This window comes from Misgurnus anguillicaudatus, chromosome 4, assembly GCF_027580225.2.
Source record: "Misgurnus anguillicaudatus chromosome 4, ASM2758022v2, whole genome shotgun sequence".
Taxonomy (NCBI): Eukaryota; Metazoa; Chordata; class Actinopteri; order Cypriniformes; family Cobitidae; genus Misgurnus; species Misgurnus anguillicaudatus.
Window position 1 is genome coordinate 23,860,971 of NC_073340.2, and position 23,097 is coordinate 23,884,067.

Here is a 23,097-nt window from a genome sequence, read left to right on the forward strand (position 1 = left end):
ACCACAGATCAGTTGCACAGACCAACAATAGTGCAACATGATGTATTGACCTAGTGCTAACATGATTTACAGAAAATACATTAGTGACATCAATACACATCATTCATCATTAATCCAAGCAATCAAAACGACGACAGACACTAACATGTTACACTCATTTGAGCATTTATGTATAAGCTAACCGGGTCATAGCAAAACCGAAAGTGCAGCAGCTTGCTAACGTGACTCTCTGACAGTATATTAAGAGGGTAAACAACAACATAAATACACATCATTTATCATTAGTCCAAGTTATAAAAACGACGACAGACATTAACATTTTTACACTCATTTAAGCAAGTATGTAGCTATAATCATACTTACAGGTTGTAGGAGAGGCATGTTGTTCCAAATAAAGCGGGTACTGAACCATCTTTCATTGCCAAACTTTATTATATCCCTCCTTGAAAAAGTAATTTTAACCACTGATTCTTTATATATCTTCATCCTTTGGTAGTGAAAACAACATAAACTGAAAACACAGCGTGAAATTTTGTTTACACACTAACTAGCTGTGGGCAGGTTATAGTTTTCGTTTCTCCCGGGCAAGGCTGTAGGCAAAGATTATTATGCAAAGTGTTCGTATTGTGTGGATAAAGACAAGCAGGAGATTCAATCCATATGGCGACTCGTTTCAACGATTCAGAGTCGACTCCCTACTTTAGAAGAGAAATAACTTTATTAATCGTGCACTTTTTGGCTCAACTTCTTTGCACATTGTTTACATTGATGGACAGCTACATGACACACTGCAATACAGGTCATTTTCGATTTTGGATCTGTGTGGCTCTTTCAACAGAGACCTCATACTGGTATTTAAGCTACCAAATATTGACATATGAGAAATCAGTATGGTCAAAAACTTTGTAAAAACGTAATTTTTTTCATGTTAAGGTTGACATTTGACATGTTCTTATCCAGAACTTGAGTCTCATAGCGTTCCTGTGCCCCTGCTATTAAAACATGTGCTAACAACATGAAGGTCATAAGTTCATTGCCTAGGGATAAGCATACGTTACTCATAAAATGTATAAAGTGAATTCCCTGTAAGTCACATTTATGTCTGACAAAAGCATAAATGTAAATATCATATCAAACACTGTGCCAGACTCTAATCCATGTCGTTCCAAGTGATGTACAATATAAAGCCCAAAAGCAGTTCAGTAAGAACTTTTAAGTCATCATAAAAAATATTTTAAATTCAACGCATGACCTATTTTTTCGTGGATTCTGCGCATTATTCTGTTTTGTGCATTGGATATAAGAGTCTAAATGACTTTGATGGTCTCAGCGGCATGGTTTACAGTTGTTAATTGATTCAACTTGCCACCCAATAAATTAATGGTACTATGTATTGTCTTTCTTAATGTGGTTTAAATTGTATATTGCATTTGTAATAATGCCTTAAATATAAATAATTATTAGCATGATGGATGCAGAAATCTCTGCTGAGTTTGGAACGAAACGGTAAAGAACATATTTAAATACAATGTGTGGGCGAGTTGCAGGAGACATCACAGCACTGCTTGTATTTGCATGAGCAAGCTGAGATTTTTTTGGACAGAAACCATAGCATTTGACACTGCAACCCTGAAACTATTTGTATTCTGCGGTAATGTAGGAGGATCCTTTTAAAAAGTATCTTGTGTAATGTTTGATCTGACAAGTAACACGAGCATCTAAGCTGTAAATTTCTTTTGCCCAAAACAGGCGTGCAGGTGGTTGATGAAGACAGATGCAGCGCATAAGCATTTCTATCCACACATTTTGTGCAGTGTTTGTTTTTTTAGTTAGTTATCTTACCTACTCAAAGCAATTGATAGCCCACAGCCAGCCAAACAATGATCTGCACCAGTTTTATAGCTCTACAATATAATGTGTTGTTTAAAAAAAAAAAACTTTACAAATCACACCCATTTGCCTTCTGGCTGCTATATGCTGAAGATCCCAATTGGTAAGTGGGATTATTATGAAGATTGGCCAATTCTGTGGGTTCTTTAGAAATTGAGCTTTCCAGAAAAGCACTCAGAACAGCATTATTTATATTTCTTTGCATTTTTTGCATTTGGCAGACACTGACAAAATGACTAAGAGTGCATTATGCACATGTAGCTATTTTATTAAGATGTGTGTTACTCAAATCAAACACAAAACCCTTATGTTGCACAAAAGGGACATTTTTAAATGAATGTATAATGCAAAACCTGAGCACTTTATGCAATAAGAAGATAACATCGTGTTCAAATTGTCATGGCACAAATACGTAAAATGGCACACAATGTTTGTTTACATGCGACACAAAAAGCATATGGGAATTAAGTGTGATGTGTGATAATTGTATGCCACTGTAATTCAATGTATATTTCCCATATATCAGAGATATATCACTTTTCAAACCTTCTTTAAATCATTACACTCTGTCACTGATGCGCACTGTGCCCAATATCCCTGAGATGCAACCAGTAGTTTGACTGCTGTGAAGTAGTTGCGCATCAGCTGCTGACGGAATTCAGGAACCAGAAACCGCGAAAAGTCTGCTTTGTCTTTACACACAACTAAATGGCTCGGATTTACAACATATTCAACATATGTAGATGAGCTATCAAGCGTTTTTTAAGCGTTCTCCTTCAGTTTGGACATGCAAACGATCGCCAGGATTTGAATGTAAGTATTGCGCGTCTGTATATGATGCAGCTGCGTTTCTGACTAGAAATTAAATTGCCTTCAGATATTTGATTGACATGTGTGTACGGAAAGCGCAGTGGATCACACATTCATGTACTTTAAATGTGTATCGTTATTAATAAATTATTTACTCTGTAAAAACTTAAAACTCGAAGATGATCGTATGCCTCGTGCATCGCTTATGCATTTGTTTTGAAACATGTTTGTCACTTCACGTGATTTTAATTTTGTGTGAATATATTGTTTATTATTATTATTATTATTATTTATAATATGAATAGATCCACATGTCGATGGTTTATGTGTATGTAAAATGACAACCCTGCTAAAAAAAGACCATCCAAATTCTAATGGTAAACCATTAGCTGTTAAATATTAAAACTATTACAAAATTCCTTAGTGTGTTTTTGGACCATATTCCAATTGGATTTAATGGTGTACAATTGCCATCTGCCAAATAATATCACACCAATAGATGCCAACACATTATACCAGAGACCCACCGAGACCATTATAACTTCCATTAAAACCCACACAGTCCTCATTAAATGTATTACAAATGTATTTGATTTAGTTGTTTTTCAACAAAGAAGAATTTTTCCCTCCATCATTTGTCAAATCTAAAGACGTCTCTTTCAAGTTATGGCTGCATAAATTAAAGGTATTTTGAAGTCCTTACGACTTGAAAGCTTATTGGCAGTAACAATGCAGTCATAAATACTGCCAATAATATCATATTCATGCAACTGACCATCTGCTGTACTGTAATATTATCATGGGATGCTACTTGAATATGAGAAAATATGAAGAGTTTCGTTGCAATACGAGATAAATCCGTTTTTTTAATTGTTCAGAAATCTCGTTTTTTGGTTGTGCATTCCAATTAATATCAATTCAACTGCAGTTGGTTTGTTTTGTTCCTTCATAACTTAAAAAATACAGCTAAGTAGCACAATAAAACAAAATAATAACATGATAACATAATAATAAACAAAAATGTTAAAAAATGGATTTATCTCGTTTTGCAACGAAACTCTTCATATATTTCCATGGTATGACAAGTTGAGGGTTTAGCATTGAAGTCAAAACTGCATTTAATGTGATGCGTTATCTGGTAATTGATCAGTTGAGTCAAAAGTTGCACATACAGTATCTTGGTTGCCATCAGATACACAGATAATATCAAAGGCGAATTCATATTTACCCTGTGCAACTTCTCTCTCTCTCTCTCTCTCTCTCTCTCTCTCTCTCTCTCTCTCTCTCTCTCTCTCTCTCTCTCTCTCTCTCTCTCTCTCTCTCTCTCTCTCTTCCATATTAATATTTTATTATTTACAATATTCAAAAAGGAATGATGAGATGTTTGCACTGTTTCATCATTTCCACAAATAAACAGCAAGACTCCAAAGATTCAAAATAGCATTTTTAAAGTAAAATGATTCAGGTTATGCACCTGTTTTACAGAATAATCTGAAAAGATATTGCAGTGTGTTTGTCAAAGATCGGTAATTGAACCCAATCGTCAAGAGATTTTCATAGATTTCAGTCGTTCACTGACCTAGATTTTTGCAGCAATATTTAAAGTCAATATAGTAGGTATGTGTTCAATCAAGATAAATAGCTGGATGGATGAGATTTAGCTCATCCGTCAGGTCTCCAAATGAAAAGACAAGATGTTGAGCATTATGTCTGTGGCACTAAATATGACCAAAGCATGCTCAGCTTCTGGCCCTTTGGGATTTCTGGGAAGGTTGTTGATGTCCATTTTACCCTTCTTCTCGGGTCAGGTCCAAGGTCCTGCACTGAAGATGTCATCTGTCACTTTAAATGAGTGATACCAGTCAGCTTCCAGATCTGGACACTCCGAGCTATTGAGTCATAAGACCACAAGGGTTGATAAGAGAAAAGACAGTTTTGGCACAAGGCAGAATTTTGTAAATGGTATAAAGGAAGGAAGATTGTTCCACATTCAAGCTATACAATATATCAAGGCACTAGTATTTCTGCTGCTCATCTCCATCACAATTCACCATGAATTAAGATGATAAGGAGAAAAGAGGCAAGAGTGTCAAAATAATAATTAATAAAATGTCTGAATCAGTTGTTCTGATCTTGGAGATGTTGTCAGGTGTTGTGTGTGGTTGCTTTGACAGGCAGATTGTTTTTAGTTTGCTTGTATTGGTGTTGCCTTTGTGTTGAAAACTTTATTGTATCTGGGTCAAGAAGTGATCTGATCATTTGTGCTTTTATTACAGCTTAAACGGTCTAAAGAAATACATACACATGCATGCAGTGTCTTCTTGTCCTTCACTTTAAATGGCTACTTTCAGTGTTGTGCAACGATAACCAAGCAAGCCATTTGTAAGCGTTTTTGCATATTCCTGCATATTTGTGTACGTGTATGAATTCGCTGCAGGGCAGAAAGACTTAAACTCATCCTCACAGCTGCAAACACAGACTGAAATGGTGCTGGAAGCAAAAAATTGACAATTTTTACCATGAAGACTCAAAATAGATAAAAGATAAACAGAAGCTTTGAAATAAAGGGCTAGGTAAAAGTTATATGCCCTTTGCAAAGCTAAAAGCTTAGACCCAAATATAATATTCAGAACTGAGAATATTTTATAACTTTCACAGTACAGTACTTAACCTTAAATATTCCCATTGCAACATGATCTCACGGAAAGTCATGTTATAGTCATGAAAAAATGTGATTAATTTATTTGTGTACATGCACGAAATTCAGCTTTTTTGTGTCACTCGCACAAATTTATATAAATAGTTTTTCGTGTCCATGGCACGATTTTCTTTTTCATGTCATTTTATGTATGTTTTTTTCATTGTCGCTTGGGGTTAGATTTGGGGTTTGGGTTAGAATGTACTTTTAGGTTATCATTAAATCTATTTAGAGTGGATTCCAACATTAAAGGTACAGTATGTGGTTTTTGCTTAGATTTGGGGTTTGGGTTAGAATGTACTTTAAGGTATTGGTTTCTACATGTTTTTTTCCCCGCTTTTAAAACTATTCTCGGAGTTGGGGTTTGGGTTAGGATGTCTAAAAATGTAACAGAAAGTGATTCTAACCCCAACCCCAAGCGACAATGGTAAGAAAATAGGAAAAAACAACGAGAAAACAATATTATACAACGACACTAAAAAGAAAGTTGTGCCACAGACACAAAAAACTATTTATAGAAATTTGTGCGAGTACACGAAAAAGACATTCATGCTCAAAGCACACAAAAAAACATTAATAATTTTTTTGTTACCACGACTTTCTGTGAGATTAATCTGTCCCATTGCATATTGTACCCTACTATAAAGTACACCTTAGCACCTAAAGAGGTCATATTACTGCATCAGTGCATTAGTAGCCTACATACTGTATTGGTACCATAGAGTGCATATTAGTACCCAAACTAGTACCAATTGACACATAGGTACATAGGACCTTTATAAAGGGTGCTGTCTCTGACAGTGTTGAACAGATGTACAGATTTTATACACCATCAGTAAATCTATTTAGAGTGGATTCCAACATTAAAGGTACAGTATGTGGTTTTTGCTGCATCTAGTGGTGAGATTGCGAATTGCAACCAACCTCCATTTTGAAATGCTAAAGAAGCTACGGTAACTGACACAGGACGAACATGTGGTCGTCTGAGACACCATAGGAACGAAACATGGCGCCAACTTCCATGTAACGTGTATGTAGATTAAAACGGTTCTTTCTAAGATAATAAAAAACAATACAGTTTATTATGTAAGGTCTTTATACACCACTGATAATACAGTTATGTATATTTTATTGCATTTCTTTCAGGAGATCCCTCTAAAAGTCACACAATGCACCTTTAAATCATGTATTTTTGTGATATGTGTTTTGAGATAATGCATCTGAAAAACAACTCAGGGGTTAAATTTATATGGCTGTAATTTCTAAGACACAACTATTTTCTTGAGCCATTGATGCAGAATCTGTCATTGCAAGATGCGTCCAAGCCTCCGTTACTAATTTGTAAATGTCTGGCTAGAACTAATAATGACAGCTTGAGCTGTTTGTGTAAAGTTCAACAAGGCAATACTAAAACACAATCACATAAATGCAATTCATCTTTAGTCATTGTATGAGTGGGGTGAGATGTTTGTTACTAATATATACATAGTTATGTTGGATTGAGAAATCCTGCCCAACATGGCTCATCAAACTAAAATATTCAGAGCCTGCCTTAACTGCAGGAGTTGTCAGAAATGTTTTATCTCCACAGAAAAATCTGTTGAATCTCTGCATAATTTCTCCACTCTTTCTCTCTCATTTCTAGGTGAGACGCCTGACACTTGAGCACCATGAATGTTTGTAGCTTTGCAGGCTCTTTACTCCTTCTCCTCTTCATTAGCAGGTAAGACACCCTGCACAGTAACATCAAAAACTCATATTTACATCATTTTTTCATCGACCCTACTTTATAGTTTTTTCTTCAAAAAGTCCTAAGATTTCCCATTAGGTACAGATATGTATGCATTTGGCACCAATATGTACCTTTGAGGTACTATTAACTCTATAAGTGCCAAAAAAGCTGTACTTTTTGAAAGGGCATACTGCCCCAGTGCCAGCTGGGGTACATATGCCACTTTGTCTGACAGTGTAGGATGAGTGTTTACTTAATAAGTGTTTGCTTTATGAAGTTTATAAGCACAACACTTTTCGATGCTAGCAGGAAAGCCAGGGCGGAAAACCCATTTTTGTCAACAAGTCCTCTCAGGCGATAAGTCTTTCAAATGACGTATTTGCTCAGATGACAAGCCCGGATTTACTCTTTTGGCAGCAAATAAAAGACTATATGCCTTAAGTATCCATTCACACAAGATTATGTAGGCTTCCTGAAAAGTATAGCGAAAGGAAGGATGGTATTACAGCTAATCCGTGTAGACTTTTTGGATGAGGCTGAATGAGCCCGTTGCGGTCCATGTACGTGTACAGATGAGAATAACAGCGTCTCCTCTCTGTCTGTTCGAGCTTATCTGTGTGTGCAGTGGTACAGTAGCTGCATTGTTAACACGATTATCGGTGATATGGTGAAGACAGGACACACCGGTATACAGGAAGTGCCGCAGATGTTCAAATTCAGATTAGGTTCAGATCATTTAATGACATACGTAAGTTTCTGGTGTTTCTGCCCCTCCATGCTTTGATGGGAAGATGTAGGACCTGGTCAGTGTGAAAAAAAATGACTTGGAAAGATCAAAGGGTGATGCTGAGGAAGTATGGCAGCACCAATTCTCATTTCCATCTGCTGCCCCCACCGCTCCTGTTTTTCTTTCCAGTCTCTGGTGTCTTGTGCTGGCAAGCTGGGAGACTTTAGTGGGTGTAGACATAATTTGGCCAGAAATCGCAAATAGAGCAGTACATCTTTTTTAGTTTTTTTTGCACTTAAGTAAGGATTAATCTTTTTAAATTGCCTTGTTAATGTTTTTGTTTGTTGGGTTTGATAACTCTACCGGGGAGAGTTTTGAGAGCCTGGAAGGAGATTTATACAGAGATAATAGTGTTTAGATGGAGGGTCATATTGAGGAATCCAATTCTCCTTGATCTTTCCAGATAAAAGGGCTTGGACTTGAGTTCTGAATGTTACTGTAACTTTCAAAACTTCCTCAGTCCAAAGAATGTACAGTATAGAAACAACATTGCAGAATTGAATACACACCTCTGATGTCAGATGAACGCATCAACAGATTAACTTTTTATGCATTTGGCAGACAATTCTTTTATCAAATTCATGCATTTTCTGGAAATTGAACAAATTACTTGGGAAAAGCTTTGCTCTACTGTTTAAGTTATAGTAATACATGATGATATTTACATGTCATTAATGCCTACTTAGTTATTAAAATTATCTTGGTCATGGTGAGGTACTATTTACTTCTAATTTTACATGCACTATAAACACACATGAGTTAATAAATGCATAGCAGCAAAAATATTTGTTGGCACAATACAGCTTTGCTAACATTTAAATTGGAACGCAAGCAGATAATGAAATACACCGTTTTTGCAGGTGAGAGTCAAGGATCTGCAGAAATGTATTTAATGTACTGTAACTAATACTGTATATTATGTACAGTAGATGAGCGAGAGAGAGAGAGAGCGCTCTATGCTCTATTTTGAAAGTCATATTTAATGCATGAACCCCGATACTGGAAGAATTTTTTCTTTGACACTCTTGGGGAAATCCAGACTTCAATCAGATCGCAAGTAGAGAGATAATACTGATGGTATCAGCAAAAAAGTTAATCTTTTTCATATATGGAAAGTTTTTCATTTTAAATAAATAAAAATTATAAAAATGAAAATTAGATTTATCGTTTGAATATAGAAAACTGTACACAAAATATTCTCACCTTGTACTGCCTATTTACTCATGTTTTTATTTGTTTGTTGGTTTATTGTAGATCAAATATACTTCTTTATCTTTCTATATATTTTTTCAGTATATATAGCAACAACAAACAACAAACTTTTGTGACCCAAACTTAACTTCCGTTAGACTTCTGCATAGAATCACTAACAACAGATTTCTGATAACAAGCAAATAAATAAATTATAAGTAAAATAAATAAATTAACTTATTTCAAATCATAGCTAAAGTAGGCTTCTACCAGTGGAGGCTCATGACTGCTCTTTTGAGGGGCGCAAATTCAAAATATGTGTTCGAGTGTCATGTGTGTTGCTCGTGTTTTCAAAATATGTGTTTGTTGCTTCATGTGAACCATGTGCATGACGTGTTTTGTCAAAATAAGTGCCTGCACATGCGTCAAAACCGCTTATGATAAAAGAGACGCTCACGTTTACAAAAAACACACAAGATGCTCCCTTAACAGTAAACTCTGATTACACATGAGATTATGCGAGTATCTGGCAAACGTGAGCGTTTCTTTTATCATAAACCCTTTGGACACGTCTGCAGCAGGCAGTTATTTTGACAAGATACGTGATGCACATAGGTTCACTCAACGCGCAGAACACATATTTTGAAATTACGAACCACACACATAACAGGCTACATACATGTAGTGATGAACTTCGCATCGTACGCCCTCGAAAAAGAAGTCACCAGCGGCCGCTACTGGCTTTTACTAAACTGCTACTACACTAAGCTAACGTTACTGTGTAAAATGAATGTATACAATTAGCTAAAGGTCCTTGAATTCTTGCCTGGCTGCCAAACCTCTCTTCTCACAGCGGTGATGATCACCGCCTCATCATCTTCTCTCTTTTTGGGGAAACGTAAACATTTTTATTTTTATATTCAAGGTATTTGTTCATTTTAGCCACTAGTAGCCAGACCGTTAAACACAAGTTGGAAGTGAACTTGGGGCCAGGCACATAACCATGGCAACGCACGTGCATCGGATGAAACAGTCTATATGTAAGCTTTTCAAAATATTGGCACAACCTCCATATATTTTTTAGCACATATACTCTCTGACATTTTATAACACTGAAAAAGTTTCCATGTAGTTCTGTGTTAAGGTCTCAGTTTGAGATACGGTGAGAGCAATACCTCATATCTCATACGACCGCTGGTGTGTGTAGAGGAGGAGATTTGAGGAGTTGATACAGTACAAGCTTGAGGAGAAGTCCCTGTGGACCAAAACTCCACACACAACCTGTCAGTCAGCATAAACACAAGAGATGCTGGATTTAGTTTTTAAAAAACAATACATTTGTGTGCTTAAAGCTTTCATGTACCAAGTCTGAAATAAAAAGCATATTTTGTGTGCAAATGTATGCAATGTTTTCATGTGTCATTTGCGTTTGTCAGGCACAGCGTCTGGCTTAATTAATTAGTGTCCATATAAATACTGGCTTATGCAAATGGTAAAGAATTAGTCTCATATTGAGTTCCCATTGGAGGCTGTACTACTTCATTTCAGCAATTTTCAGGGATTTCTACTGATTTGAACATCAAACACTTCACATAATGAAGCATAAGATAACTGTTAATGTCTCTGTAATGTCATTTTATCTAATTTACTTTATTATCTATTTACACTGACTGAACAGTATCAAGAGTCAAAACAAAAATACCAACTTGTAAAATAGAACAACCCAGGATCCCCCCACATGTAACTTTTAAACTCCTGAGGGGGCAGTAAGATGACCATACCAAACATTGTGCTAAGTGCTAAGGTGCTATACACTGTAAAAAATACTTTGCTGCCCCTAAAATTTTTTGTTGAATCAACTCGGATTTACAAGTCATTTCAACTAATCTCTGTTGACATGACTTGTAAATCTGAGTTGATTTAACAAACAAAATTTAAGGCAGCAAAGTATTTTTACAGTGACCCATAGCTACCATCGAAGGTAACGTCCTGCATTACAAAAAACATTTTTCATTAAATTGCAACAATTTAAAATGAGATAGGCTACATTTTACCTGTTTTTAATATGCCAGAGAATAATTTCGTGACAGTGACCTGCGCATGGTCCACTTCCTGTTTTTCAGGAAGTATTTAGAGTAATAATAGAAACATCATGGCAATGACCTGAAGCTCTCCAGCTGTCTCTCTCTCACTTTCTCTCTCTCTCTCTCTCTCTCTCTCTCTCTCTCTCTCTCTCTCTCTCTCTCTCTCTGTGTGTGTGTATCGCTCACTCTCTTACCATCTGTCTCACTGTTTCTCTTTTGATCTTTCCTGTCTTTTTCTACCCTCCACCCAATACAGAGAGAGACTTTAACATTTCTGCACATCATTACAAGTTTCAATATGTTAACGAAAATCCTATTTGGACACAGGTGATCATGAATCTGACTTCCATATCAGTGTTGCTTTTAAAACTGTGACCCTGCACTGTAAAAAAAAATCTGCATTTTTTTATTAAATCAACATATATTTTATGCTACTTTAACTTAAAAATATGTTAATGTTAATTAAACAACTTCAACTAGTTTTTAAAAGTTATGTCAACTATTCACAGGACAAAACTTAAAATGACTTGCAAAACCAAGTTGTTTTAACTTCATGCTGCATTTTAACAATGTGTACACTGTCAAAAATAAAGGTACAAAGCTGTCACTGGGGCAGTACCCTTTAAAAAAGGTCCTGATATATAGCATTTATGTACAAATATGTATCTTTGAACTAACAATATGTACCTTTTAAAGTACTAATATGAACTTTTTGGGTACAAAGGTGTACCTTTTTGAAAGGATACTGTCCCAGTGACAACCTTTGTACCTTTATTTCTGAGAGTGTATGTGAAATCCAGGCTGGATATAATATCTAATTATAAGATTAGGAACATCAAAGTTTGATTTCACATTGATTTCAATCTTTGACATGACCTTACTCAGTCAATATTAAAGATATCAAGGCTTAATTTCCACAGAATGTTTTTTACATTATGTCCTGTCCGAGATGCTTGCAATTCCATTTGTTGTCCCACAAATTCACATTTTAAAATCAATTGTATAACATTTCTTTAATTTAAATTGTTTTAAAATCCTTAAAGGTGACAGAGAAGGAAAAAAATGTTTACCGTGTCTTATTGAATAGTAGTCTACCCGCAATCACGAACATACAAAAAGTGCTAGACATTCTTAAAGGAATAGTCTACTCATTTTCAATATTAAAATATGTTATTACCTTAACTAAGAATTGTTGATACATCCCTCTATCATCTGTGTGCGTGCACGTTAGCGCTGGAGCGCGCTGCGACGCTTCGATAGCATTTAGCTTAAGGGCGATTTATAGTCGTGCGTAGGTTCTACGCCGCAGCTACGGCGTAGGCTATCCGTAGCCTGTGCGTAGCTCTGCGTAGCCTGACGCGCACCTCACAAAAAATGTAACAGCACGTCAGATCTACGCGGACCGCAAGCACTGTGATTGGTCCACCAGAACCCCTCCCGTCAGGTAAAAAAAACTGCGCCATAGGTATTTCCGTTTGTGACGGTGAAAACAAAGATGAGCCAAGTTGAGGAGTGATTTAACTCAAACTGGATCAAAAGTCACTGTTTATTTACTTCAATCATTGCTGGTCTTCTCAAATTATACACAACAAGTTGCTGTTTCTTCTTCGTTTGTGGGTTAACTTGCTAAGCTTCTTCTTCTTTCACGTTTGTGCTGCTACTGTGGTTACATGCGTGGATACTGCCTACCAGCGGTCGCGCGTGTGTTTGCACGTCGACGTGGACGACGACGCAGAAGTATAAATGAAAACCGACGCGGAACCTACGCCGTCGCTGCTACGCCGTAGGACCTACGCACGACTATAACGAGCCCTTTAGCCCCATTCATTCAATGGTACCATTTAGAGATAAAGTTAGAAGTGACCAAACATATCAACGTTTTTCCTGTTTAAGACGAGTAGTTATACGAGCAAGTTTGGTGGTACAAAATAAAACGTAGCGCTTTTCTAAGTGGATTTAAAAGAGGAACTATAATTTACGGTGTAATAGCACTTTTGGGAGTACTTCGACTCGGCGCAGTAACACCCTCCCTCTCCCATTATGAGAGTGAGAAGGGGAGCGACTTTTCAGGCGAGTCGAAGTACTCCCAAAAGTGCTATTACGCCATAAAATATAGTTCCTCTTTTAAATCCGCTTAGAAAAGCGCTACGTTTTATTTTGTACCACCAAACTTGCTCGTATAACTACTCGTCTTAAATAGGAAAAACGTTGATGTGTTTGGTCACTTCTAACTTTATCTCTAAATGGTACCATTGAATGAATGGGGCTAAGCTAAATGCTATCGAAGCGTCGCAGCGCGCTCCAGCGCTTATGTGCACGCACACAGATGATAGAGGGATGTATCAACAATTCTTAGTTAAGGTAATAACATATTTTAGTATTGAAAATGAGTAGACTATTCCTTTAACATCTCCGTTTCATAGAATTTCTTCCTTTAGAAAGGTCCGCCAGAAAATGGCCTAATCTGAACAGCGGATACATGTTACGTAAAATGCATCTCACTCCCCCCCACTCTCATTCAATTCCCTCCTCTTCAAAATAATTTGCATACATCCGGCCTCTCGCCTCCAACAGGAAGCAAATTGCAGCAGTGTTCGCGAAGTTCAAGGCGAAATGGCGAGTCGTGTTCCGAGGTGTGCTCGTCTATCTGTAAAATGTTGGTCTGTCCATCTTGTGAAGACGCCAAAGTTAACATTTTTTTGAGTGGCAGCAAAGGCAGCCAATCAGCGTCAAGAATCAGCGTCAAGTGCTTGCATTTTAAAATGAGGTTGCCAGTTAAGCCAGAAGAGATGCCAAAAAATTGCAAAACCACGCGTTTAAAATCCCCCACCCTAATATAGCTTTCTGAGAGAGGTTTTTAGGAAGCTTCTAAGGCATAACAGACCCAAACAAAATTTTGTTGTCATCATGTCACATCACAGAACAAGGATAAATACCCTGTTCAATCATTCTATGTCACCTTTAAACTTTATTACAGGTTTAAAATGTGTCTAAACCCCAGATTTTCAGTGTTGTCCTAGAGGTTTGGACACCATTGTACAGTATGTATTTTTAAGAGAATAGCATTGTGGGTACTCTCCAGTAAAAGGGGGATAGGGGAATACTAGGATGCCTAGGAGAATACATTAGGGAAAGACAAAAGCTGGAAAACAACTACTGCAGTAAAATCCATGTACCTCCCTGCCCATGATAAAGCAGTCGTACAGGTAATCTCTTTGTACCCCTTCTTGGTCTATAGTAATTTTTTCTCTCCATTCTAGAATATTTATGAAGGTATCGTGTGGTGTCAAAGCAACACTTTAAATTTTGGTGGGTTATTTTTAACCCAATGCTGGGCAAATATTGGACAGGACACACGTTGCATTGCATTGAAACAACCTAGCATAGGTTTATTTATGTCTTACCCAGCATTGGGTTAAAAAATAACCCAGCAGAATTCAAAGTGAAGCTGTTTTTTCATCAAACGTCTCTTGAAGTATTTTTTACATTTGCTGGTGTTCTCGATGGGGTTGTCAGACTGAAGCTGAATTGCATTTGAAGGCCCTTTACGCTGCGAAATGGGAGTCTCTGCTTTGCAGGAGAGAACACAACCGTTCTTACTTCCCATCACCGATGACACTCAAATCGCACATGCCGCAGTCGGCTGCAGTGATTTAATGAGAGAAAAGATAAAACCCAGAGTTTTCAAAACTAGGTCATATCTTATTGGCAATTACGTGCAAGTCTACATGATCAAAACCCACCTTGGCTTGGTGGCAGAAGTGACACTTCACATGCAGTTCTGTAATGCTGAATCTTGGATGCTTTGTGTTTTGTTGTTTTGGCAGGATCATGGACGGCTCTGTTGCCAGCACGGATGAGATGTTGCCACCCACTATTCAGAAGCTGATGAAGGGATACAATAAGTACCTTAGGCCATTCTTTGGGAGTATGGAGAACAGAGCTTTTACATTAACACACACTATTATCTTGCATAAGTTTATGTTCTCCTAAAGAGCTATCATCATTAACTACAGCTATTAAAACACTCCATGCTGGGGTTGATGCACTCTTTTTTGTAACTCATGTAATTTAAGCTTTATTGAGCTATATTGCTATATTGTTTCTGTTTTTTCAGATGGTCCTGTTACTGTAGGGATGAGTCTGGATATTGCCAGCATAGACACAATATCAGAAATCAACATGGTAAGATACTCTTAGAACAGCATATTCTCATGTTTTGTGTATAAATAGCATGCAGTGTGAAAAGTCGTGCAATACATACGCCAAATTCTAATTTTGCATGCATATGATATGCCAGTCCTTCCTGTTCACTTAATACGGCACATCTTTTCATGTTGTTTTATGTATTGTTTTTTATTTATTTCATCCTAACTCAAACCCCAATTCTACCCCCAACTCAAAGCGACCATGGTTTAAAATGGTAAGACAAAAACATGGAGAAACCTACATATTTAATTAAATCCCTAAAGCAAATCTCAGATCTCAAACATAACAATGGTCTATAAACAGAAAAAAAACAAGAAACCAATACATAAAACGACACTAAAAGATGCGCCTCATTAATTAAATGGGAAGGATGCATGCAAAATTGAAATTTGGCATATGTATTGCATGACTTTTCACACTGTGTGCTATTTATACGCACTTCATGAGAAGGGTTTGCTTACTTTGTATCATTTAAAACACGTGATACATACACTATACACTACATAGATGCCCTCTTTCTAATAAACATGTTTATTTAATCCCAGTGTTGGGGAAAGTTACTTTTAAAAGTAATGCATTTCAATATTAAGTTACTCCCCAAAAAAGTAACTTATTGCGTTACTTAGTTACTTTTCATGAAAAGTAATGCTTACGTTACTTTTAAGTTACTTTCGCGTTACTTTTTCTTACTTGGCTGAGGCTTGATCTCTTTCGCGCCTTGCAGGTGTTTTTTATGATCGCAAAAATGTCAAGCTCTGGCCTGCCATCTCCGTTTCTGAATCAAACTGTTCCCACTCAGGCGCACGTAATTCTACGTTAATATTTCAGTTTAATTCAGTAATTTTGTTTATTTTTTAATTGAATTAATTAAACTGAAAAGTAATTCGCATTACTTTTTTAAAAAAGTAACTCAAATATTAATGTGTACATTTATAAAGTAATGCGTTACTTTACTTGTTACTTCAGAAAAGTAATATTATTACGTAATGCGTGTTACTTGTAATAAGTTATACCCCCAACACTGTCTATTCCAGTAATTTTAATTAACAAAAATGAGGAGTTTAGATGCAAAAGTTTTCTTGCAAAAAATCATTTTTGATTAGGCTCTTATGTTTATCATCAGTCATTTAACTTTTATGGCAATGAAAAGGTTATTAGTCAGTCACTGAAAGGCCTATAATTCTTACAAATGTCACATTAGTCATTTCATTGCTATTTAACAAATGTGACTGTCTTTCGCTGCATATTTCTTTCGAGTGCATGCAAGCTTTTTTAGCAAAAATACACTTGTAAAAAAAATGCCAAGACTCAAACATGCCAAGTTTGAATATAATCCTGAATGTTTCAATGTGCGGACCGTTGTTCATCCAATTTATCTTCCATGCACTTTTTCTGAAAAACCAACGTTCTGTAGCCCTCCTGCTAACTATACAATTAAAAGCACACAATTCTCTCCAATATCATTATCCATAGAATTAAGATTTGTGCTAAAAGAAGTGACTAAAGTAGTCAAACATATTTTTTAAAGAGGGATGTTCCAGTACTTTTGTTCATATAGTGTACATCCAATTCCATCTCCCTAGGATTACACAGCCACCATCTTTCTCCGTCAGCGCTGGACAGATGAACGCTTGTGTTTTGATGGTAATAAAAGTCTGAGTTTGGATGGGAGATTGGTGGAGCTCCTCTGGGTCCCAGACACATTCATTGTGGATTCCAAGAAATCCTTCCTGCATGACATCACTGTCGAAAACAGACTGATCCGGATATTTCCCAACGGAACTGTGCTATATGCCCTGAGGTAGTGAGATGTCATTCAGTGGATCTGTTTATCAGTCAGATTCTGCTAGTGTATTATAAAAGGAGATGCATGGGAATAACTGTTGGGGCGATGTAAAACTTTTGTAGGGGGAATGTAGTGGATTTCAGAGGAAGAAATTTTTATTAAGGAGTCTGATTAAAATCGATAAAACCGACAGTAAAATTATTTTCAGTGTTACATAAGCAACAATATCATGTTTGAAACTCTTTTACTCTCTTTTTGCTAGAATTACCACCACAGTGGCCTGCAGTATGGACCTTACCAAATACCCCATGGATAGGCAGACATGCACCCTGCAACTTGAAAGCTGTATGACTCAAACAATACAGCATTTCTCATTAATATGTCATCAGCCCTTACGAAAATTAACCATGGTTTTATTGTGGTAAAAGTGTAGTAACCATGGTTTTTTTTGTCAATTGATTACTATGAGCAAAACCATGGTTTAACTATACTAACCATGGTTTAACTATGGTTTTTGAAAACCATGGTTGTCAAAACCATGGTTATTTTGTGGTAACCATGGTTTTACTACAGTAACCATGGTTTTTTGGTCTTAACTGTAGTAAAACCATGGTTAATTTTCGTAAGGGAGAATTTAGAGAAATTTACATATTTGAAGCACAAAAGTTTCCATTTAATTTGCCTTTTTCTAAATCTTTAAAACTCCTGTGAAATATTAATTTTACTAATGATATACGCCACAGGTATGACTGGAAACCACATGTGTTGTAATTTGAATGCCTGTCATAAGGACCATACTGTAGATAAACCAGCATGCAGCACAATTTCATATTAATATAAGCTGAGATGTTGACAACATTAAATCAGAGACCTGCAATATTAATCCTGGAGTTTAGTTTGTACTAAATATTTGCTCCTAATGGGGAAAAATATCTCTTCAGGAAATGCAGGCAATTACGAGAGTTGTCTTGCACACGTTGTATAACACAGTGCCACCTAGAGGTGATTATTGTGTATTACAGCAGAGTTCAACATGCCAAATTGAGAATAAAGGGTATTATGGTATCTGTTTTATAATATTGATATGTTGTTGTATTGCATATAAAATATTTGGTACTTATTTTTTAACTGCAGGACAAGTGTAGAGATATAATAGCCTTTAACAGAGGCGGACACTACTTAAGTATTTTCTAAAAGTAAATTTTCAAGTATTCGTATTTTATCAGTGTTTTTCTTTGGAAAACATACATTTCAAAGCATATTAGCATAATTTTACTCAACTACATTTCATAATTTCAAGTTTTTGGTTTATATTTAATATTTAAGTACACTCTTAAAACGAATGTGTTAAATTAACACATCTTGTGTCTAGTTAAGGACAACACATCTAGTGTGTTGTCCTTAATTTAACACATCTCTGTGTTATTTTTGGAACAACACACTTTGTGTTGTTTTAACACATATTGTGTTGTCCCTTTTATTTTTAATGAACTCAAATGACACGTAATGTGTTAAAAACAACACAAAGGGGTGGTTTCGCGGACAGGGATTAGCTTAAACCAGGACTAGGCATTAGTTTAATTAGGAAATATAACTAGTTTTAACAAACATGCCTTACTAAAATCATTACTGGCGTGCATTTTGAGGCAAAACAAAGGGCATTGATGTATTTTAAGATTTGTCAGTGCAAGTCGTTTTCAGTTTGGACAGCTATTACATTTATTATAGTCTAGGACTAGTCTAATCCCTGTCCGGGAACCCGCCACATAATGTGTTAAATATTTTAACACAAAATAATGTGTTAAAATTAACACATCCTGGATGTGTTAATTTTAACACACTGTTTTGTGTTAAACTGTTTAACACATTATGTGTTATTTTAACACATTATGTGTCATTTCGTGTTGATTTTGAGTTCATATAAATAAAAGGGACAACACAAGATGTGTTAAAACAACACAAAGTGTGTTGTTCTAAAAATAACACAGAGATGTGTTAAATTAAGGACAACACACTAGGTGTGTTGTCCTTAACTAGACACAAGATGTGTTAATTTAACACATTTATTTTAAGAGTGTACATTAAACATCTAGTATTTTTTTACTTTTACTTAAGTAAAAAGTACTTTAGTACCGATCGCGAGCCCCTCTAAAGTTTCTAAAGTTTAGTTTTGCGTGTTTCACGTGCACACACGAAACTAAACTTTATTTCATTTTTGCTCCATGTCCTCTTAGGGGCTCCGTACTTTTGTACTTTTATTCAAGAAAAGTATTAAATTAATTTAAATATGCAATTTAAAAGGAATACACAGTATGATTATATGCTTTAGAATGTAGTGAAGATTTTTGTAATTTTTTCCTAAGACAAATACTCTGATGGGGCACGGATGCTTGGAAAATGTAACTAAACTGAACTAAACTAAAATACTCAAGTAGTGTACACCTCTGGCTTTAAAACTGGAATTACTTGGTGATGATTGGTTCCTCAATTGATATGATGTTTTTCCACAGGGGGATATAATGTAAAAGATGTTGTTTTCCACTGGACTCGAGGGAACCAGTCAGTTAGCGGTCTTGATAATTTACAGCTGGCTCAATATACCCTTGAGGATCATTACACTTCCGAATCTGAGGCTGTTTATGAAACTGGTACTTTCGGATACACGCATACACACAAACAGTGATCATTGCAGCCTTTGTGTGTCTTACTAATGTTTTTTTTATATACATTTAATGTATTATTCATTTTACAGGTAACTACCCAAAGTTAATCTTTCACTTTAAACTCAAGCGGAGCATCTTGTATTTTATTCTGGAGACGTACGTTCCTTCTATTGCACTGGTGGTTCTGTCCTGGGTCTCTTTCTGGATCAGTCAGTCTTCAGTACCAGCTCGCATATGCATAGGTAGGAATGTAATGTGTGTGCTATATTAAGTCTGGTTACTAGTTCAACTCCCTGTGCTAATGTATTCTGTGGTTTTGCTTATAGGAGTGACCACGGTTTTGACAATGACCACGCTGATGATGGGGGCTCGTACATCTCTGCCCAATGCCAACTGCTTCATCAAAGCCATTGATGTGTATCTGGGCATCTGTTTCAGCTTCATCTTCGGTGCGCTGATTGAATACGCGGTCGCCCATTTCTGCACTTTACACCAGCCGAACGCTGCCAATGCATACATGGTGAGGACTCATTTGGTGATCTCATTTGTATTCATACTGTAGCTACATAAAGTGCACTCTTACCTATACAAATATCATTAAGATTGTATCATCACCGTCCTATAGCTTTGGCCTAGTGTAAATGTGATATTGATTAACAATGACCATGAATATCGTTGTAATCGTCCTCTTTATTACTGTAGGATCAATTGCGTGATCATGATTATCCATCAAACACATTTATGTCTCATTGTAATGATCAGTATGGCCTGGAAATGCAGGAGCGGGAGGATGAGATGAATGGCATTGTGTCCTCCATCAGGAGCAATGCCCTGCGGGCTCGTAAGCGAGAAGAGATCCTGTCCAGGGTGGGCGATGCCAGCAGCCCTACTACTAGCAACAGCAAAGAGGAGATCAGCTCTTCTCAGCCTCAAACCCGATGCACCACGTGTATGTCAAAGACATGGCAAGTTGTACGCTGTCTGAACTGTTGCAATATAGAGAATCCACACTATATCGATAACTACTCTCGGCTGACCTTCCCTCTCTCATTCATTTTTATCAACCTTCTCTACTGGACCTACTACCTGTACTTCTAGAGATCCAGTCATGTATGTGTTTGCCTGTGTATGTGTGTGTGTGTATGTATGTAGAGGGGTTTATAATGATGTATGTGTACCTCATTTTCCTACGTACATGTCTGTATGTATTTATGTGCAATTAATGTACTTTGAGTATGCATCATCCCTTTTTGGTATGCACGATTTATACAGATTGGTACAATATACATCTTCATGTAAGTGTCTGGAAAACGTGGCCTTCATTTTCTGATGGAGCTTCATTTATTCAAATTCACAACAAACTCAATCTGTGTAAATTGATATATTAATTTCATGACACAACCATAAAAATTATCGAGTCATACATAAAAATTTGACTGAATATATTATTTAAAGGGGACATATCATGAAAATCTGTCTTTTTCCATGTTGAAGTGCTATAATTTGGTCCCCAGTGCTTCCATTAACCCAAAAATGTGGAAAAGATTCTCTGCAAGTATGTGAAGAAATTTGGCTCCCCCTGTGATGTCAGAAAGGGGTAATACCGCCCCTTAATCTGCACTAGCCAACCATGACACTGCTATTTAGTGCAGAGATCAGCTTATTTGCATTTTAAAGGACACACCCAAAAACGGCATATTTTTGCTCACACCTACAAAGTGGCAATTTTAACATGCATTTATGAATTACTGTCGACACGTGTAACCAAACATAAGCAATTAATGAAACCGAAATGTTAAAAGAAGACAATTTGCAAATTGAACATTAAAAAAGTTTCACGTATTGACTGCTCCCAGGTACAGTAATAACAAATAGCTGGACCAAAGATTTTATGTCAACCCAACATAACTAAAGTTTCTGAATTTATACATTTAGTTTTATTATCACACAAAAAAGCCCTTTGTCTTGTTTTTGTGTTAACGCACAACAGGAATCCTTTGCAGATAAGTTGACTTATCTGTGTGAGGTTTATGAGAATATCATTAAGGGAATAGTAGCTCTGATTGTGAATGGTTCTGTATTATTTGCATGATAATTTATTCTGCTGTCCATTGTTTATTTATTTAGTTAATTTATTTATGAAATGCTCTTATGCAATCTAAGGCTTTTTGAATAAGAACTGCACTACAATATTTTTAATGAAGACTATTTTTGGCAAATGCTAAAAAATAATGTGTATCTTTGCTAATGTCTTTGCTGACATTTAAAAGATATCTTGATTTATTTTCTGATTGTTAATATCTAAATTGCTGTTTTTGTTTGTATATAGCTAGCTGTTTTATTTTCCACTGCTAACAAAACAAATACTGTTCTTGTGTAATAGAAAGTTGCCACTTTTTTCCTAAAAGGTATTCACCTAACCTCTGTGGGTAAATAATTTCTTAAAGGTGCAGTGTGTAATTTTTAGACGGATCTCTTGACAGAAATACAAAATAATATACAAAACTTAATTATCAGGGGTGTATAAAGACCTTTCATAATGAACCGTTATGTGTTTATTGCATTAGAATGAGACGTTTTATCTACATACACAGAGGGTCCCCTTACATGGAGGCCGCCATTTTGTGCAGCCATGTTTCTACAGAAGCCCTTAACGGACAAACTTTTTTACTAAGTTGTCTCCAATGATGACATGTTTGTCTGGTGGCGGCTACCGTAGCTTCTCTATGTGTTTCAAAAGCAAGAGGTGAGTAGTGGACTGAGCCGTTGGCTGCAATTCGCAACCTCACCACTAGATGCCGCTAAAATTTACACACTGCACCTTTAAACTGTGAATGTCACACTTCTTGCAGGTGAATATATTTTTTGCTGATGTACAAATGTTTTGTTCTTTTATTGCACAGAGGTTCTGAATTACAAATGTAATATTAAGATCCTTAAAAATGATTTTGTTTTGGTATATGCTAACCCAATATTGTAAATGATGCTTGCGAAATAATGTAAATTATTAATACTGTTATTTTAATCATGCATGAAAGTTGCATATGAAGGCAATAAATCATTTAGCCGTTTTTCATGCATGGAAATTCTGACGCACCAGTTTTTTTGTTTTTATTTGAACAAAATAAACAGTTATACAATCTATACAGGAATGGTTTTAATTACGTTATATTTTATAAAATTATGTTTCGTTTGTACATTTTGGGTTTAAAGCCTGCAAAAAATCCTTAAATGGCTGCGGTCAACT

The 23,097-nt window shown here is 36.2% G+C and overlaps 1 protein-coding gene across 3 annotated transcripts; it reads left to right on the forward strand.

The window, feature by feature from the left end:
* Positions 1-2,498: 2,498 nt before the first annotated feature.
* Positions 2,499-22,994, forward strand: gabrz (gamma-aminobutyric acid type A receptor subunit zeta). 3 transcript variants are annotated; one of them, XM_055176818.2, is made up of 10 exons: positions 2,499-2,703; positions 7,044-7,121; positions 15,020-15,120; positions 15,310-15,377; positions 16,985-17,202; positions 17,450-17,532; positions 19,698-19,835; positions 19,940-20,092; positions 20,177-20,370; positions 20,553-22,994. In XM_055176818.2, exons 2-10 carry the CDS (start codon positions 7,069-7,071, stop codon positions 20,946-20,948), a joined length of 1,404 nt encoding a protein of 467 aa, XP_055032793.2. In that variant the 5' UTR covers positions 2,499-2,703; positions 7,044-7,068; the 3' UTR covers positions 20,949-22,994. The 3 variants fall into 3 exon arrangements, with proteins under 3 accessions (XP_055032793.2, XP_055032795.2, XP_055032794.2); XM_055176820.2 differs by having other exon boundaries at positions 2,500-2,703; positions 20,631-22,994; XM_055176819.2 differs by having other exon boundaries at positions 2,501-2,703; positions 20,613-22,994.
* The last annotated feature ends 103 nt before the right edge of the window (positions 22,995-23,097 follow it).

Excerpts from the sequence above, each read along its gene's own strand:
- gabrz (XM_055176818.2), top strand. The coding sequence starts at position 7,069 with ATGAATGTTTGTAGCTTTGCAGGCTCTTTACTCCTTCTCCTCTTCATT. Across the intron at positions 15,121-15,309 it reads CCTTAGGCCATTCTTTGGGA|ATGGTCCTGTTACTGTAGGG; the intron begins GTATGGAGAACA and ends CTGTTTTTTCAG. Across the intron at positions 15,378-16,984 it reads CAATATCAGAAATCAACATG|GATTACACAGCCACCATCTT; the intron begins GTAAGATACTCT and ends CCATCTCCCTAG.